The following is a 20,995-nucleotide window of genomic DNA, read 5'->3' as shown; positions in this document are numbered from 1 at the left end:
ATATTGTTACGGTACTTAGGAAACACTGACATTCTAATTACTTCGGGCACCCATCTGGCACAAATCACAGCATCATGATTTCATTTCATTTCAGATGGTCTCAGACATTAACTTTGTTTCTCCTCTCAGCTAGACGGTGCCATGGACATGTGAATCACGTCATTTGCAATAGGAAAGTAAACAACAGTGATTCCTACCTCATGATCCTGAAAAGCCCTGGTAATTGCTAATGATGGGAGATTTACTTTAAGGTTCAAATCAGCTTTCAACTGATGGTGCACTGAAGCTCTTATTCTGTGTTTTCTGTTCAGTGACCTAATTCTAGCTCATAGATGTTTCATATTAATTGGTAACAATTGACAGATTCCTTGCTAGTTGTGAAATACTGACAGAATTAAGTCCAAAGGATTTTTAGTTCTTATTTTCCTAAATAGATCAAAAATCCAAAACAGTTCAATGCATTTAATTTTTTTTATATTTTCAAGTTTTCCATAAGATAATTATAATCCTTCAATTTATTGTTTTGAAGGATTGAAAAAAAAAAAACTTAAAAGGTTAATTCCTGCATTAGGGAGTCTGTGAGGAAAACATTTCTTTTCAAATTCAAAATTCAAGCCATGTTGATCTTAATCAGACATATAGATCACATCTGTTCATTAACTGAAGGATTATAAGTAGCAAAGTCAGCTGTAATGCACAAATATGCAAGGTTACCAGTAAAATTCAGAGAAAAATAATTTTAATCTATTTTTTACTCAAAGGTACTAATTTTATGACAATTCATAACAGTAAACCTATACACTGTTTTCTCCAAAAAGCAAGCAGACAGTTACCACATGTTCATTTAAAATTTAAAACTGTAATTTTACTTTTACAACTTAATCTCACACACACTCATATATATAGTAGAAGCATGGCAAAAAATACAAAAGGAGTATAAAAAGTAATTTCTGTTGGACACAAACTGACACAGTTTGCACATTAGGTATCTATAAAGAGGTTTTGCACCATCGTTCAAGAGAACCTGTAACCACGTAAAGCCTTTTTTGCACAGGACAGCATAGTGCCCAAATGAAATTCTGAGGCTTGAGAAGGTACTGAAGTCTTTATCATGACAGTCAACTAGTAATCTCAATTTCTTGCAACCCAGAATCATCTTAACCAATGAGCACCCCAATCTTGATCATCATTCATGCAATCAGGTAGTTCGTTTTCTTGTTGTCATGCAGCTGGATTTTTTTTTTTTTTTTAAATGAGCTAGGAAACAGCTATGGGAACAACAGGGAAATACATGAGAGGTAAAAATAAAAGTTTATTCTCCTAGTTGTTTTCATAGAACAACTCCATTCATTAATTTTTTAAGGCTTGAAAGGATTACTTGGTAAAATTAACAGTGTAAATCTGTGACCATCCCTGGTAGAACAACTCATGACTAAACCTCTGTGGGAAAAACCCTTCATTTGAAATGAGTTTCAGTGCTATCCCATCCACATGAGAACTGTTTATTAACTTTGTGCTAAGTGTGGTCATTGTCATCTGGAAACTCACCACTTAAACTGCAGTTGATATGCAGCTAAACTAGTTTTGTGCTGATGGATCAATTCCCTTAGCTGATCTCACAGAGGCAAGAGCCACCTGCTTGAGATTTCCAGTTTTAGCAGAACACTAACAGGACTTATTAGCCTGCTCCATGCACTTCTGATGTCAAGAACAGAAAGGTCTCCCCCAGGGCACCTCACAGCCTGGATGAATACCGTGCATCAGTATTAACATGAAGAGAGAGACCAGTATGGTCATTTAGGCCAGACTCTTTGGAAACTCAGCTCTGTTTATTTCCCTGAAAGAGAACCAGTTTAAAACAGAAGTAGCTAGTAACTTGTAAGACTGAAAGCAAATCGGAGGTGACAGGGCTGGATGCTTGTCAGCCATATCTACCTCTGTCATACATGCTTGCTGTGTTTTGCTTATCATCTGTGCAGTTACATCTGAGATCCCCTTTCATAGCTGGGAAGCAAAGTTAAGGAGCTTTTACAAACGCTGCAAACAATCAGAAAGCATGTTTATAGAAGGTGGTCCAGATGGTAGGTAAAACTGGGTCAGAGCTGCATCATATGTTCCCAGTTGGAAGCCAGAGTGTAGAAGGGGTGAAAAGAATCCACTCTAAGTAAGGAAATGAAGGCACTGTCTTTGCATAAATAAGTTCTTAGGGATTTGTTATTAGGAGGAAGTCACATTTCAGTGAGATTGTTTTGCCATGTTTTTCATAATAAAAATGTTTATTGATTAAATATAAACAACAAAACTTAAAACCCCAATAGAAATGTGACAGAACATGCCTGAAGTGCTGAGTGCTCATATGTGTCAATAGATTACAAATCCTGAATGTAAAGGACAAACCATTCTCCCTTTCACAGGGTACGAAATGCTGCAGGATGGATGTGACAGTTTAATGGTTCTCTAATTGGCCTCCTGTCCTCAACGTAGAGTGCAGTGCTGGGTTTTCTTGGGATGTTCATTATAAAAAGAGCAGTTTCCTGGAGAGCTGTTTAATTCTGCTTTTGCCCAGCTGCCCTTCCTGCATGACCTCACTTTTTCCAGGTATTTCCTTCTGCTACTCTGCTTTCTTGGCCATCTGTTGCCATTTACCAAGACCAAACAACACATCATGTCTGCCCTCTTCCAATCCTTTCAGAGATGTCTTAGATCCTCAGCAGCTATTTAGATTTTTTTTTTCCATGATGCTTATACTATCTTGAACTCCTTAAAGATAAGGAAACTCTACACAAAGCTATAGTCTCAATACAAGTCTCCATACCAATATCAATAAATTGCGTGTAGACACGTGTGTGTCTGCTTTCTCCCTCCCTTTGGGTACTGGAATAGCATTTCTGTCTGATCTTTCTAGCATTTGGGTGATCGCAAAGTCTTTCCTTACAGAGTCTTTGCACTGAAAGAGCAAGCAATAAAGAGTCAGAAATAAAATGTACAGCTCTACAAACTATCAGCATGTTACCCTGAGGCATGCCTTCAAGAGGCTTAAAGCACAAACAAGTACAAAAAAGCAATATAGAAAAAACAAAACAAAACATGAAAACGTGGCAAATATATTGCCTAGTGCGGTTCTTCCATTTCCAACTACACAAGAGAAAGTGATTTCTAACTGCTGGCTGCCAGTCCTGCCTTTTCTTCCCAACCATGCATATCCATTCCCTCTCTGACATCTGACCCTGGGCTGAACCATTTCAGCCTGGAAACAGAAAACCTTACTTCCTAAAACAGCTTCTCTATCTGCAATTTCAGCTATTCTCCACTCAGCTTTCATAAGAAATCTCTAACACCAGGGTGGTCATAAGGCTCACCTTGGTGCCCATTTTTTAGTTTTATTTTCAGTTATCTTTCCACCTGCTCCAAACCTTGTAAATTATCGCAGCCCAGGCTATGGTTTTCATCCTTCCTGGAAAACTACCCTCCAAATTTTTATTGCAAATACATCAAAATTGCATAGTGAGCATAGCCAGAACCTGTCAAAGTCATGTAGTTTCCAAAACTTTTGGAGGCAAGTCTATTCTTGAGGCTGGGCTTCAGCTAAACTCTGAGTTATGATAAGGAACAAGTTCTAAGCTTGCTCTCCTCAATGTTTGGGGACTAGCGATGGCAGATCACCCCACCATCTTTATGGGAATGCTTTGCAGCAATGTCACGGCAACAACACGTAATTGGCATGTTTGAGCTCCTTCCAGTGGCACATTCAATGACAGACAACGGGAAGAGAAGATGCTTGACCTAATTCTACCGTAGGAACACAACAGACTTGTTGCTACTGAACCACAGATGTTTTAGGCCACAAGAAGTATGGAACATTCATCAATTTAGTCTGCTTTTAGCCCTGCACTTCATCAAACAGCACAGGCATACTCCCCGGGGAAGCACCAGCAGACATCCCCTCCTTGATTCCTGCATTCCTATAGTCCTCCCAAGCCAGTGACTTTGCTTGATTACTTGTTTTCAACCAGTCCTGGTCCTTGTTCTGTGTTTCTCTATTCCCTCTGCCAGATATGCCCAGACCTTTTCTTTTCAGTGTTCACATTGCCTGGATACATTTCCCCACTCAGAAGGGGGTCCAGGACCCTGGACTAATGTAGAAGCAAACCTGGTTAATGCAGAAGTAACAGAGCATAGCAATTTAATAATTGTGTGGCTCCAGTTGCATTAACTTCACATGAATTATAATAGCAAGGGGGCAAACCTGGCTGCATGCCAGCATTTAAATGCTGAAATGACACCAGGAGAAATAAAGGGCATGCATACAAACTAATTCAGATATAAAGCTATCTCAGTGTGGGAGACAGCAAGAAGACTGCCTGAAGTGGGAGAGTTGTTTTGGCATACAAACCTTTGACTGAAAAAAAGAACTATTTCCACAACAGTTATTTCACTCCCAGTGAGGATTAATTTGAAATAAAAAGACAAATGTAATAAAAAAATGCATACAAACTTTGTGTATGGACTTGAAATAGTTTATCCACTAGAACAGAAGTTACTCAGAGAAAACCATTTTGTTTAAAGAAGGTCTTAAGAAAATTGAGCTCATTCAATTAAAAAGAGGTCCAAATAAGACAATAAAATATGCCCTCTTCAATTCACTGCTGAATTTCCTTGGAGTTCTTTCTTCTTACTCAAGAACAATAAAAACTAAATTTACTCAGTGTCAAAAAGGAAGTTTAATGCATGCTCATGTGTTGTATCTGCATTCTTTTTTTCAAATGACAAAACATGGTAATTTAATTTTTAAGAAGTAGTACTATATAAGATCTATACAAACATAAGAAAAAGCCCACAAAGCATTATCAAATACACAGTTCAAACTGCATGAAAAACAAAAATAATGCATTTGGTTTTAGTCATGGTATCCTTGACTGCTGTATCTGAGAACATTAGGTAAATTTCCTTCTGCCTTTTTAAGTCTCCTCATAATTTGTTCTTTCAAGTTTTTGACAATTTTTTTCAGTCAATATATGTGTGAAAAATTGTAATTATAGAGAGAGCTGATATCACTGCATATTAACACTGCTGCCATTTGCTGTCATGAAGACCTTGTTTTCAATTGCTTAGAACTTTGCCAAACTTTGTTTGAAAATTTTCATTGGTCATTGTCTGCCTCAGATAGAATTTTGGGGGGGAAACATAGCTGAAGTAGTGGAGCCTTTTCTGAAAACTAGGCTAGGGAAACATTGTTTGCCCATGAATCTGGAGAGTGGGGAAAGGAAATACAGGGGGCAACAAAGAAAAGTATTAAGGGGCCTGTAACTGTCTGGAGAAGGAAGCTTGAACTTGGAACAAGGAAAAGCAGAACCAAAAGCAGGAACGTAGGCATAAAAAACTGGAATGAGCAGCCAAAGGGGAGATTTTTATGAATAGCCAAAGTTAGGGAGATTGAGAAAGGTACTGCTAGCTAGAGGAGTGACTAAGATTACTTGGTCAAGAAGAAGCTGGGTAGCAGGCTGAGGAATTTAGATTAAGTGGAGGCCAAGGATGCTGCAGCCAAGGATGAAAAAGAAACAGATTACAAACATGGTTCTAGAAGGGCCATACATGAGAGCAAACAGGCAGGTTTATTAGCATGGCAAACAGTTGGCAGGAGAGGGCATCTCATTCTTTTCCATTCCTGTCCTAAAGCTAAAGCTGCCTTGAATGACTGCAGCTTGAAGAACTCAGAACCTGTTGCCAGGACATTTGTACCACTACTTCCTAGTTGGTCACCCAGATCTGCATGCCTCTATATGAACATTCAACAAGACCTTGGTTCCACTTGCTATTTATCTTAACTCCTTCTGTATGTTGCCAGTTGTATAGCAGGTAGCAGCACAGACTGCAAAAGGCTGGTGCACGCAGTAATAAAGGAGTCAGTTCCTCTAAGCCCTTGTCAGTTCCTGTGCTGTACTACCACCTAGCTTTTGGGTAATGCAACACAGTTGCACACTATCCACTTGGGATTTGCCATTTTAACCTTGGCCATCAGTCTGCTACCAGTTTTACTTTGCTGTAGCTTCCTGTGTCTCTCAAGACTTTGCTACTAAACACCACATTCTACAGTGGTTACATCCGTGCCTGTTTTGGGATTCTCCAGAAGTATCACAGTATAGCTATGGTTGCTCTGTTTCCACAATGTTTTAGGCCCACTGACTTCCTTAGGATTTCCTTTCATCCTTCTTTGCTTTCTCAGCCATTCCCATGCCACACTGTCCTTTGTTCACTCCTACAAGTGCTAGCTTCCCTTTCAGCCTTGGATTTAGACATCTCCCTGAAGGACACCAGTTTTCAAAGAGAAAGACAATGCAGGAAATTCACTTTTTTTTTTTTTTTTATCTATATCTAGCTTAATATGCATTGCCTAACCTAAGAGTTGCTACAGTCAGATATTGCAGTGACAGTAATGACTCTTCCCTGACTTTCCTTTTCCTTGCAATAAGAACATCATCAGTGACAATTCTGACACCTAAGAATATCCCTAGTGCCTGGTCCAATTTTTTCCCTGAAACATCCCCCCAAAAAGACCAACTCCAGAGATGCTCTTATTTAGTGGTACCTTCTAGCAGATATATTAAAGAGTTCTAAGGATTCTTCTCTCCTGCTTCCTGGTTTCAATTAAGAAAAAATTTAAACAGCAGCTCTCTGCAGTCTGATTCTGTCTGTGATGAGGATATTTGTCAAATACTTTTATCAGCTGTTGCACTGACTGGGCATTACTTCTGACCACCATGTATCATACTCCTCTTCCCCCCCCCCCCCCCATCAGTTAGATAGAAAAATATATGTATAAAAGATCAAGTAAGTCTCCCATGCTCACCTTTGTCTTTGTAGAATGCACTTTGTCTGGAAATAGAGCGTTCCCAGTGAGGTTTTGTTGACCTGTTTCTACTGTATTGTCTCCATCTTAATCATACTCTTTGCTATTGCCTTTATCACTGCTATAATTTTTCATATTTCTTAACTTGAAAATATTCCACACGTGTAAAATTAAATTGGTTATTTACTCAAGAAGCTATTGATCAGGAATTTTGCAAAGTGCCAGTAATGTACAAGGTTTCTGCACACAGATTGGCCAGACACCACCTTTCCTCAGTATATGCATTTTTCCCCACACTCAAAGACTTCTAAACTTGCCACAGCATATTGCTTGGATATCCATTTCCCAAACGCAGATGACCACTACGCAGATATTGCCTACACATGCCTGTATGTCCAAGCCATTAAATCCAGCTCCTGGCTCATTTCCAGGAAACCACCTATATTTGTTGAAAGAATCAGATAAAGCTGTGTTCCTTCATATGGAGTTTCAGATATTCTTCTCCACAAGCACCTTATTCTTATATAAATATATATAATTTATATATTTATAACATTATATATGTGTATTATATTATATACCTTCATGATTTAATAGGATATTGCACTGTTTTTCAGTAATAATGCCTCCAAAAGTCTCAGGCAATTCAGTTTCAGTTGATACAGTCTTCTCCATCTTTCACCTAAAATTCTGAAGTTTCTAATTCTGAGCTAACTACAACTCTCACAGTGGCACAACCAATGATGGTTGCTTTTTTTGTCTGAAAGTTGAATTATTTGCAACTTGTTCCTTTTTGTTGAATTGCATTTCAACTTTGTCTTCTGGTCATACATATTGCAATTCCCTCCTACCAGAAGGTTCTTTTGGCTCACCGTCAGTTGGACACTATCAAATGCTGGTAGGACCAGCTCAGTCCAAGTTTTCACCTTTTGAGTGTGCCATCTGCGTTCTTTTCCTCCTACTTCACATAACTTGGCTGTCAAGGCACGTAAAATTAATTCTAAGAGCAAGAGAAAAAAGATCTGCTCTCTGAAGTTGAAAAGCTTGCCAAAGGGAAATGCAATACTAATACAAGAAAACTGTAATGCTTATTTACTGCATGGAGCCTTTAAGGATCCAAGTTCTGTAATAACATATCTGGTGAGAAAAAGAAAAATACAAGAGGGATGAAGATGCAACAGTCAGAAACACTGACCCAGCAAAAATGGATTTTTAGCTTTTGCAAGGATATCAGAGCCACTATTCAGACTGTGTCCTATTCTCACTCAGAGCAGGAGTTCGAAGTAATTCTTGCCAGAACTCCCTCTCCAACAGCACTAATTTTCCACACTGGGCACAAGCAGCAATACCCTCCTTTACTACCATCATACAGTCTGCTTTCAGCTTGCAAATCAGATTCTTGCTTTCTATCAGTAATTTCTAAAAATTTCTAGTAGCCATGTGTAAAAGGATTATTTACCCACAAATAACGTTGGTGAAAATAGCAGCTTCAAAAGAAGATGCTCGTTATTAGCATTTGTCTTTATATCGTGCAATTCAAGTTTGGTTTTGATTTGCATAGTTGGGGGGGGAGGTAGTTTACTCAGAAGAATTCTCCTATCTCTAAAGTTCTACCTATAAAGTTTACTAAGTTTGAGCAATAAGAATTCTTCCTAGAGTTATAGGCATAAATCCAGCAGAAAGTAGAGAAAAATTACATAAATAAAAATCACAATGCTATGATATAGATAAGCCTAACAGCTATAGAGGAAACAAAGCTCAAGAATTTTGGGCACATCAGGCTGGCAATTTGGACTCTCTTACAATAGTGACAGAACCTTAAAAAAATTTCCCATACAAAAAATAAAAGCCCATGAATTCCATTATGAGAATCAAATTAAGGGCTATATCTTAACAGTAGACAATTTATATTTGTCTAAGAAGAAAAGGTGCCAGTCTGTAGTAGGCCAGATAGAAACTTGCATAGGCAGGTGGGAGGAATGCCAAATCCTTAAAAAGATAGGCAAGAGGTGGGGAGAGATGGGGCACCACATTTATATTCTTGCCTTCAACAGAGACACTTTCATTCAATTGTGATTGCAGGGACTAAATTAAGGTGAAGATTTTTGGAACAGCAAAGAAGTGGAAAACAGTATTTCACAAAAAGCAGAGGGAGATAAAGAGAGAATATAAGGTGGGCTACTGAAAGTCTTTTTCCTCCCATGATTGATAACGGCAAGATTTGTGGCAGACAGGATACAATGGGATAACACCAAAATGACAAAGAAGATAAAAATGAAAGTGTGGGGGAGACACAGTAAGAAAAAGATATCTAAGAGACACATAAAAAGAAAAACTTTATTACATGGAAGGACTGATAACATCTTACAGCTTGGATGCCATTGTTTTATTCCTCAGACTCAGGTTCTTGGGTATATGCTTAACTTGGTGTATGTGTCCAACCTATGTTTTGACTACAACTACAGTATATTAATTCATGGCAAAAGTTGAGCCTTAAAATTACCCAAAGGATGACTTGGAAAGCGAAGCGGAAGCATTTTTCCAGTTTCTTGGGAAGCAAGCAGAAGTGATGCAGCTAACATCTCATGTACCGAAAACACTGCAAAAAAGCATGAACAGACTAACTAAATATAGCTATGAAACATATATTTTCATTCATTTAACTGTAAGGTTTATATTCACAACATTAAAGCCATTCAGGAATGGCTTTATTCAGGAATGAGAATGATTATGCGCATGTCAAATATCTATTATTCCAGGTCTTACTTGTAACCAGCATGTTTTCAACCTCTGGGAAAACAGAACAATTAATCACATTGACATAAAAATTGCTTTCCAAAACATTGGGAACCAACGCAAGAAACAAGCAAGGATCCTGCCTTTTCTAGTAAAAAAGCTCACCTTATGAACATATGCACTTGAAAATGGCCTGAAACTAGGCAGCTTTAATGTCATTCACACTTAGCAAATAAAATTTTGCCTTACCAGAGGAGTAGGAAGAGAAATGGCAGTCCTATGTTGTTACAGATTTTCACATCAAGATATTTACAGTCATCCTATCGCTGTCAGATCTGATTATAAACCAGGGATCAGCAAGCTGGAGACCAAAGACTCATCTGAGAAGATGGAACAAATGACATTGATGAAAACTGCCCATACTGTGTCAGTTTTACAGAAATAGTCATCCAGATTGACACACTACTGGAATTACAGATAGGAGTGTTCTCTTTCTCTGTCTTTGAAATGTAAATGAAAACTGCTGGAATGGTAGAACAGCAATATATTGTGGGAGTCTCCTCATGTTAACAAGCTTTGTGGAATACAGGATCAGTATTATGTTAAACAGAGATCCTTACTTATGCATGGGCTTTTCCTGTTATTGGAGAATTCATTTGTACATGCATTATATGCGTTCAATTCTATTCTATAAGAAAATGAAGTAGTTACTGCTGTGCGGTATGTTATGCATGCATTTCAGGTGCTGCATGAACAGCAAGGTCACTTGAACATGTAGATACCTGTTCATACCTGAAGTTACTTCAGAGAAGCCACAGCCCAAAAGGAAGAAGTGGTCAGCTCTAAAAGCACTGACAAATCTTAGAAAGGAAGGAGGCTTGTATACATGGTCTCTGTCAGATTCATGGTAGAATGCTTAAAGAGTTAGGTCTTACTGCTCAAGGAAAAAAAGTCACTTTTTGAAATTATCTTCACCACCACCATGTAACTGAACAAGTAAATGACATTCTGTTCTTTTCCAGTTGTCACAATGTGTGATTTACATTTGCCAATGTAAATGGCAATTACTTTCTACTGATTTTACAGTTTAGCACCTGAGTATGTTTTGAACATAAGGTGATGCAAGCTAAAAATGGGTATGCTTCAATTGCCAGATGCTCTTCTAAAACCACGACCTTTCCGAGCAAATGTAAATATTATAGAACAGCAAGTAGTCTCAACCTTATAAGCAAACCACAAAGCAACATGTTCTAAGCCCATTCCATGAACAGCAGCTTAAAGAAGAGGCAGACATGCATGCACAGCACTTCACAGAGTACCTAATTCTAATTTGGAAGTTACATGGGCCCAAATCCATGTCTCTTTCTTCATTCACAAAGGGATATGCAACCACATTCAGGGCACTATTTCATATAAGATCCAACAAAGAGTCTCTTCTTGAAATGTGCTAGGAGTAGTAGTGGCTCATCAGGACAGAGCAAGTTTAACTTCATTCGCTGTGAACAGCAAATGCAATTTCTGTTGTTGCATCCTGAGAAAAGTACAGCAGCGAAAGTATCCTCCCACCGGATTTACTAAAGTGATTTTTTTAAAAAAGAATGGAAACGAGAGAGAAGAAAATCCAGTGCAGAATTAAACTCCATTGCTTATAGATTTCTTTTTCAGTTGGACTGTCTAATCTAAAAGTTTCACACTGGCATTTCACAAAAATTTCTTTTCTTTTCAGCTATCACTAAGGATAAGAAAGAAAAAAAGCTTTTTGTTTGAAAAACAAAAATCACTACACAAAAAGCCAAAATAATCATATTCCCTATCCTCCCCATCCTCCCACAACATTTTCCTTTACGGGATTTACTGCTTTCACTGCCTACATTCTTCACCTGAAGTCAAACTCTCTGTCTATGGCATCACAGAGGTTACTGTGGAAGTGATTATAACATACAAAGCCAAAAGTCAAGTTCAAACTTGGAATGAGTACCCAGTATCTGATAAAATCTGTCTAGAGTAGTAGTAGAATAAAAAAGGAAAAAAAAAAAAAGAATGTACATTGAAATCAAGCAAAATAATTTCTTAAATGACTGTTTCCTATCCGATTTAATTATCGTAACTGTTTTTAGATATGTAACTATAATGGTAGTAGAGACTAAGTGCTAAACCATACATATGGAAACAAGCATAACATGAACAGACAGTGCTAACACAGATGGCAGCAGAGTTCCTAACCACACTCTTCAGCGGTGCCTGCTGTGATTGCTATCTTCTTCTGTAGCAAAAACATACAAACAGTGAAATATGGTATCCCAGATATGCACTATGCAGTGCTGCTCCAAGTATGAAAGCACTTAATGTCACCCTTCATACAGCACATTTCTCTATATCAGATTTGATATTCAGTTATGGTCAGAGAACACAGTATCTTGAAATAACTATTAATTCATTGTAATTCCTTCTGCTGCAAGACTTGCTTTCATGAACACACACATTCTCACATATACACACATTTAAAAATACAACTGTTCAAGTATAGGTACTAATCTTGACAAAGATGTTAAACATTTTAGATAGGAGCAATCTGTCTTGCTGCTTGTATCAAAAAAAGTCAGACTTGCCAAATTTTCGCCACCTTGGTAGCCGTACAGTCCTTAACTTTTCCCTACACTAGGAAAAATATAAATCATTTAAAGCAGCTGAATTAGTTTCTAAACATGCACTCCCTGACCTTGACACCTGAAATATTACTAGGTGTACCTGGGCCATAACTCTTTGTACTCTCAATATCCATGTGTAAAGAAAACATTAGTATCAATGACATAAATTAGAGAAACCAAAAAGCCACATATACCCTTTATCTTTTTTTTCCCCTTTGAAATAGGGTAGCAGGGGAAGAAGTGGTTCCAAATTAATCAAAGTCAAGGTCCAAGGAAATTCATGGACAAAGATTTCTGAATCAGAACAGTACTGATATAAATGCTTACTCATCTATACATAAAAAGAAAAACCTGCGAAGATCAGAGTAAAGAAAGGTAAAGTCAGATATTAGATAAATAAACAAACAGTCACAATACAAGTGAGAAAATTTTCAAAAATGAGATTTTACTGGCCACAGAACTCAAGGAAAACATTAAAATAGTGAGTATGGAAAGTGATCCTCTAAATATTTAGCATGAGTGCTTTGAGGGTACCTGTGGTCCAATATATCCTATGCGTGATTGTAGAAGTGTTAACAAATTAATTATACTAAATAACTGAATTTATAAGAATATGAGACAATGACTGCTAACACCAAAAATTATAAAGTGACTCCTTGGAAAGGAACACAATACTTTTCTATTCCAGGAAAATACAATAGCAGCGAGGTCATACTACTGCATGAAGGCTGCACTGCATGACAGTTCCTCACGTAGGATTATCATTTGGAAAGCAATGAAATTCACTGCTAGATTTGTACACAAGAAGATAACCAGAACATAAGGACAGGATGGAACTGCAGCTTTTTCAGTGAACATCTTTAGGCTTTCTCCTGTTGCACAATGAATAAAACCAGTGGTAAGTTTTCTTGCTTTGTTACAACCTGCCTTGGTAGGCCAAAGGCTTAAAGTAACTTAGATTGCACACAGCTGTTTTATTAACATAAACAACTGACCATCCCTCAGGCTTCTTCAGTGCTAACTGAAATCAATACCTGGACTGGGAGCAGCCAGCCATAGAGGACCTATAGAAATCTAATGTCATCCAAATAAGGAAAGAATAAAGCCATGTTTCCCTAAAGCATTTCTTGTATTCCAAAGACCACTGCCAGCCAGTTCTAAGATGGATTTGCAGAACTGAGTATCTCTTGGAATTCCAAAAAGCCATGACAGCCAAAAATTCAGACCTTCAACTTAAACTTGAAGATTGTGCTACCATCCCATTTAACTCAGCCATATATAAGCCATGATATCAAGACTCAATTATCTGAACATCTTAAATTTAAAAATGATGGAGGATTCTTGGGAAAACATTCTGCCCAGCACAGAACACAGCAACTCATTTATTTTGTGATCCTGGTTGCTGTGAATACATCACAAGGTGCCTTGATCTCTGCATACAGTTTCTGATTACCGCACCTCCTTTTGCTTACCTCCTAAGAAAATATACTCATATCCATTTCCTGTCCAGCAACAACCATGACCCACAGTGACTATCAGACAAAAAGAGGAAGATGGTGAAGACACCTAGTTATACAATGCGTGAATGTACTTGATCCAACTTCTGGAGAAAGAGCGTAAGTGTTCTCTACTTCCTATTCCTCCTACTCACTACAAATGCCAGCTGTTTAGAGCACTCAGTTTCAGAGTTTCAAAGTAGTAGATACTGAGCTAGATACTGGAACGGTTTATACAGCAAAGCTCAATTCAGTCACTAACAGTAACAAGTCTTTGCTCTCACATCTTTCCACAGGCTCTGAGGTCGTCGTTGCAAACAGTTCTACTTAAATCTGCCTTCAAGAGAAGGTTCCATTCCTAATTCCTGCTCCCTATTTCTACTTTTCAATGCTTTCTAAAAGGGCATGACACCTCTTCATGAAAATTGGCCATATATAGCACAGAAAAATATTCTTAGACAACACAGCACTCAACAATACCTTTATACTTTTATTTAATGCTTCAATATTTTGATCACCACTAATTTAAAATCCATCAGTGAAACAAAACTTATCAAAGTGAACCTACACTAACAACATTCCTGGCTTAACTGTTATAGATATGTATTACAACTCTACTATGATTTCATATAATTACAAAGTTGAATCTTAACAGAATAAAGATATTCCAGGTTTTGTGATGGCTTATCCTTCTGTTACTCAGAACAACACTGGGTAAAGTCCAGCCCAAATACATATGGGAAAGCAGTTGGAGTTGCCAATCAATTATTATGGCAACGTGATGAAACAAATTTAGTGCATAAACAGACATTCCAAGTTTAGTTAATGGACAAGATGATTCATTGTTACAACATGGCAAGGCTAAATGGAAAGACAAAGACAGTAAACTGCATACTAAGACTGGAAACTGCCAGATGTGAATATAAAATGCCCCTGAGCCATGGTTACTCAAAATATAAAATACTTAATCAGAATGTACTAAAATGAGACAGTTTCTATAGTTCTGTCAGAGTAATCATTTCACCAAGTTTCACACAAAAAAAGTCAAACAGCAAAAGCCACAGGATGAAGATAAAAGGTAAAAAAAAAAAAGAAAAATTAAAACACACCTTGCATTTACTAGCAATGATTTGTGACCTGTCTGATTAAAACTCTCCAAATCTCCTTTAATTTTTTCAAACTTTTTTTTTTTTAAGCTGCTTATGGTATGGAAAGAAAGTCTGTTTTCTTAATTATACTTCTGTGCAGAAATTAAATTCAAATGAATATCATAAAATTGTATTTGCAGTCCACTTCTACATTCTAGATGGTAGGTTTGCCCTTCTAGTGTAATTCAGATTTAAAATAATCTATGGCTTTGTGCGTCCGATTGCTTAGATTTAATTAGAAATAAGTAAGTTGTAATGCTACGGGTTTATCAGCATCATAAATAACCTCTTTGATGAAATAGGAGAGAAAAAAAAAAAGCATGTTCAGCTGTGTAATAAGAATTTATTGGTTTTATCATGTACTTTCCTGTCCAAGAAGAGTTATGCCTTTTTTTTTTTTTAACAACAGCATTGTGAACTGATTTGAAAAACATTGCTGAAGCCAAAGATTCAGATTTTTCAAACATCAAAAAATCAGAGACTGTAAAGCATCATTATCAAGGGTTTGAGTTACTGAGGGCCCTAAGTTCCAGTGAGAAAAGTCAATGCTACTCCTAAATCACACAAGCTCTTTATGAATTGTATTATGTATTTAGTCTGATTAACCCGAGTAAAGAGGTATCAGCTGGTGCTTACACGACAGAAAAGGTTAAGTTAGTTAAAACTCGCTTGGTAAACCAATCATTCTTGTTTTCCGGGTCAAAGCCTTTATCCGTCTGCTTGTTCAGCATGACAAGTCTTCACAACAAGATCGTCACTGCACATGGCAAACCCACACTTACTGTCTACCATAAAAGGACCCCAACCTCAGTTGCGGCTTCAAAGTGATACGGTAGTAGAAATAACATCAACATTCAAACGGTATGAACGTATAGGCTAGAAAAATGTTACATGATTTAGCATCTACCTGCAGGTTAAACAAGCTGATCACAGAAAGCAGGTTTACTTGCTTCAGGAAGAAAACTTCTGTTATGATATTTTAATTGGATATGTAAATGTCTGAAATTCATGTAGGCATTATACTTTTACAAATAGGACAATAAGCCACATATAAAAAGTGAGGTGTAGGGAAATACACCTCCAGCATAACAAAAGATTTGGTTATGATTACCTGAATATGATAAAGGACATTACTTCTAGGAGACAGAGGAGGAAAAAAAATGAACAAGCTAGCAGAAAAACTAGAGCGCACACTTGAATATTTCATTAAGAAATGTGTGAAGATAAGAACATCTGAAATTGGAAAGCTCTGGCACAATTTACAGGCATCTTCATTTCTCTACTGACAATTCTAGAATTAGTCCAGTCCAGTAGCAACCAAAAGTTGCTAGCATACATGCACACATCTAAGCATATACATGAGGAAAACAATAGACAGGTTTGTAGGTTCTTTTCTGCCTCCCCATTCTTTCATTAGTTCAATACAGTTAAATAAATCCAGGTCTCTGGAGCGCTAACACACTGACTCCTATCCTCACCTCTCTACAACCTTTGTTACTCTTGGAAAGAATAAAGACCAAACAGAAATGGAGACAATAGTTTTAGTCTTGTTCTGAGACACCTCTAGATAGGTTAAGACTAAACTTAGTCAGCAGGTCCAGATTAAAAAAAAAAAAGAAAAAAAAAAAAGCTCTTTGCCACTATAGCTCACAGCTATTTATTCAGCCTACCTGGGCATGATCCAATAGATTGGCATGATACCAACCGATTTCATTGGGCTGGATGAAGCACAGGGAGGACTTCGATTCTGGCACATTATGTGAGCACTAAAAATCAAATAATTTAAGAAGTAATAATTTTGTGTTTAAAATATCACCTGTATGCACACACATACACCCCTACACATACATCCTGCACTATTTATGTATGCTATTTTTCCCTGGTAATTGTTTTAATACTAAAGATGCAGAACTGTGTTTTACTACCAAATGCTCACATAGCTTTAAAAATACATACAAAATATTGCTTTCTTTCCAGAAGTTATTTTTGATGGTGACAGATAATTTGAACATTTTTCTGATTCACAACTTCTAGTCACAAACGTTCCTGCTCCTCCGGGGACACAACAACAATCTTTTTTTCAACGCATGCAAATACTTAGAAGTTTTCTTAAGTATTACTGTAAAACATTACTTGATTTACACTGTGGTTTCCATTATGGTACTCTATAACATCTCCTACCTGGAGAGTACTTGTAATAGAATTCTGGCTGTAGCCATCCATCTAGATTTTCAAGCTCTTGAGAGATTTTACATTTAATGTGCCAATGCTAATCCAATACTAAATCGTTTAAAAGCTGGCTTTTTACAAGACCACTGATATTCATCCCCTTACCAGGATCTTGAACTTTTTGCCAAAGTCTTGACAAAGACTTAGCCTACTGTCTAAACCATAATGGGTGGAAATGCTAGTCCTGTTTTATATTGTCCTAATTCTGATTTTCTGTATTTTCATACTATGTAAAACAAGAATTTCTGTACATGGTGTCATAGGGAAAACTCTGTGCTTTAAAATAACTGAGAAGTGCAGAAAAGTCTCAAGTCACAAAAGTATATGATATGACTATGAAAAAAAATTAGTTTGTTTACTTGCAACTGATATTTTTTTAATTAAAATGGTAAAGCACTGCATGAGCACACTTGATATGAAATAGCCCCATGAAAAAATAAAACTACAGCTGTATTTACCTATATAAAAGGCGAGAACACCAAAGCTGGAAAAGAGCTGTAACTCCATTCTATTAAATAGCAGGTTTACTCAATCCTAGCAAACGTATTGGTAACTACAGGTGCTCACAACTCAGTATTCATGCAGCTCCCAGCAAGATTAGATCCTTAAAGTGATGATTGGATAAAGATCTCTTAATCCAAACATACATAGAAACATTGTGCTTGGTCCTCAGCTGATGTCAGTCATAATAGTACCACTGAGATCTATAGAGCTATGCTACTTTATACCAGGAGAGGCTCGCAGCCAATTAAAATGGCTTTGCAGCAAAAAGAGAATAGCAAAGAACAGCATTGTTTCCCCAAATTTAAATTATCTCTCTGATACCTCCCAGTTCTGTTGTGAGTTGTGACTAGTTCTTGCTTCATTTTGATAATTGCATGCATGCATGAATGAGTCAAACCTGTAAATCTGTTTGCCACTTAAAAAATGCTGAGAGCTCACATATCACAATTTTATTTTTAGGTATATCTTACTTATAACCCCTATAAACTTTTAGTTTGAACATTTTAAGTATATTCTCCATTCCAACACAAAGTGGCCAATACCACCTACAAAAGCCAAAATTTACCTGGGATTCCATTCCTGGAAAATAAAGTGTTTCTATAAATTTGAAAATTTAAGAAGTATACAAAAATGCTATTGCATATTTTTTCCACAAATCTCACTGTAGCAGAAAATTAGTGTTAGGGACACACAAATTAGGTCTAATTTTTGTTTTTACCTTATATTTGGGGTTACTAATGGATAGTAAACAACCTCATAAGTAAGTCCAGTGCACATTGGAAAAGCAGCTCAGCAGAAAGTGATTATCCTTAAAGTACAGGTGAAAATTAAGATGCAACATACATGTGCCCCAGTGTAATTTAATGTTACATGTTGTTAAAGCAAATACGTAAATGAGAATTTAGTGGCATATGATACTTTATGAAACATTTACACGAAGTAACCATGACACTGACTGAAGCACACTGCACCTTTTTGTTAATCTGAATCAGAAGCAAATTATAAAATAGCTCCTTAATTTAACTAGTTTATGGTATAGCTACTTTGATACTATTTTAATCATAGCAGCATACGATAGTATTATAAATTTTGCCATAATTGCATGACTATTTCAGTCAAAGGTTTTTAACCTGGCCTCATACATTATGCTGGCTCTTCTCAAGACAGCGGCAGAATTCCCACCAACTTCACTGCATCCAGGATTTTAGTCAAAGTGCCTTGCTATTGCATAATATCCATGAATAACAGGTTTTGTAACTTAAAGAGATCCTACCAACTCTCTTTTTCATGCTAGTTATTCCTCGCTACTAGCATTACAATAATAATTAATAGAAGAAAAAGTAGTAACTATTTTTCAAGTCATATTTTTATTCTGTAACTGGATAACACTTCCTTTCCTGCACAGCCATTTCTTCTAGAGTGTTTTTTTTTTTTTGGGGGGGGGGGGGGGGGGAATACCCACTGACAAAAACTTTGCTCAGACTGTTAGTCCGTTTCCTCCTTGACTCCTGAGAAGAGGCACAAACAAGTCAAAGACAGAAAAGGAGCTGTGCCTGTAAAGTCACTGTAAGCCAGAAATATTCATATGATGGTCAGTACCAGAAACAACAACTTTTTTTTTTTTAATTTATTTTAGATCTGCACTGGGTGGTATCACTTTCATAGCAAGCACCTTCTTCAGAATGAGCCTGCTCAAGACTCCAGGCTCCCTGTCAGCACAACACTTCTGCCGTCGAGATTACTGCGTGTGTTACAGTGCTGCATGTATTTCTGAAGGAGTACTTTCTGAGAGTTTGCCAAATTATTTTCTTTGAAAAAGGCACAAAGTTACTTTGTGGGCTGACATATCCAACAACAAACAGCATAAATTATAGCAGAATTCCAACATAATTTGAACAGCTCCTTTTGGTTTGGGGAGTTAGGTCAGAGACTTATGCAAATACACTTACCAAATAGTGGTTTTAAAACCCACAGAGAACAAACTGCTCAAAGAGATTCTAGTGAGATTTCCAGACACTCTGACCCGTATCCACGAACAGTTGGGTTTGTTCCTCAAAGCAGACAACAGTGACAGCCAAGTGGTACCTTAAGGAAACTGTACATGACAGATTTGGCTCTGGGTAACCAAATTCACCATTCCCCACACGAGGGGTCATGAACCCAAACACTTAATAGTTCATATATCACCACTTCCAGCTCTATTTTCAGAGTCAGGATCTGGTTTTGGAAGAACTGCTTGCACACAGTCTAGCCTTAGAAAAGAGCATCTATTTCCCTGAACAAGTAATGAGGGGAAAGAACACACAGCCCAGGTATTTTTAACAACGCTTCCCAAGCATTAGAGACCAGACATACACAAGCCAAGAAGATTTCGAAGGACTCTTCCTAGATTTATTGGCGTTTGCCAGGCTGAAAATGCCTCCTGCCACAATCAAAAAGCCTCCAGCAAAGCAAGATGCCAGAACCCAGGCGAACACTGTTCCTCACCCCCCGCCTCGGCATGTGGTAAACAGAAGACATGAGGCGCAGCCGAGTCCGGGCGAGCCGCGGGAGCGCGTTCGCTCTTCGCACCCGCAACGCGGCCGCAAGGGAACCCCACCCCCAAACTGGACACGCGGCCAGAACAAGTCGCGGATAACTTGGGCTCGGCTGCGCCGCGCGCAGACCGCGAGGCTGCCCGGCGCTCCGCGCCTCGGGGCGGCGGAGCCGCGGACGCGGGAAGAGTCCGCGCAGCGCAGCGCAGCGCCCGCCAGCAGAGGCCCGGGCCGCGGGGCGCCGCCGCCCCCTTACCGTGCCGCGGCTGGGGCTTGCCTCCCGGCGGCTTCTCCCTTCTGCCGCCCGCCGCGCTCCTCATCCTCCAGCACGCTGCCCCCCTGCCCAGCGCGCCGGCCATGCCGCTCGCGGGCGGGCGGCGCGCAGGGCCGGCGCGGGGGGAGGACCCGCGGCGCGGGCAGGCAGCGGGGGCGGCGCGGCGCGGGGCCCCGCTGCCCGGCTGCGGGCGGGAGCGGTCCCGCCTCCGCCCGCGCGGCGTCAATCAGCGGCGGGCGGCTCCGGCGGGGGCAGCGCCCCGCCCCGCTCCGCCCCGGGGCCGCGCCGCGCCCCAGCTGCCGGGGCGCATCCCCGGGCGCGGGGCAGCGGCGTTGCGCGTGGTCGTCCGGAGAAGGGCGAGCATCCAGCGCGGCACGGGTGGCTTCCCGGAGCAGAGCGCTTCCGCGCCTGGCGGATAACAGCTCTCGGCATAAACCTCCTTCTCCCAGCTCACAAGTCCTCCTACAACACCTTGACTGAAAAACATGTGTAAATTCTCTTCTGCCGTCAAAATCAGTGGTTCCGCACACTCCTGACTCCGAAACGATGAGTAACTCAACCTGAGATTCCCACTTCCCA

At 38.9% G+C, this 20,995-nt stretch overlaps 1 protein-coding gene across 1 annotated transcript in view; it reads right to left on the bottom strand.

Annotated features, from left to right (window-relative positions):
* Positions 1 to 20,641, bottom strand: part of ZNF385D (zinc finger protein 385D) — a 430,528-nt gene extending 409,887 nt beyond the window's left edge. The window contains exon 1 of the mRNA XM_026103714.2: positions 20,399 to 20,641. Within this exon, the coding sequence (XP_025959499.1) occupies positions 20,399 to 20,501 (103 nt within the window). The 5' untranslated portion in view covers positions 20,502 to 20,641. The remainder of the gene's footprint in view (positions 1 to 20,398) is intronic.
* Between the last annotated feature and the right edge of the window lie 354 nt (positions 20,642 to 20,995).

Source organism: Dromaius novaehollandiae, chromosome 2 (genome assembly GCF_036370855.1).
Source record: "Dromaius novaehollandiae isolate bDroNov1 chromosome 2, bDroNov1.hap1, whole genome shotgun sequence".
Classification (NCBI taxonomy): domain Eukaryota; kingdom Metazoa; phylum Chordata; class Aves; order Casuariiformes; family Dromaiidae; genus Dromaius; species Dromaius novaehollandiae.
The sequence above is the reverse complement of the archived record's forward strand: the minus strand, read 5'-3'. Positions and strand labels throughout refer to the sequence as shown.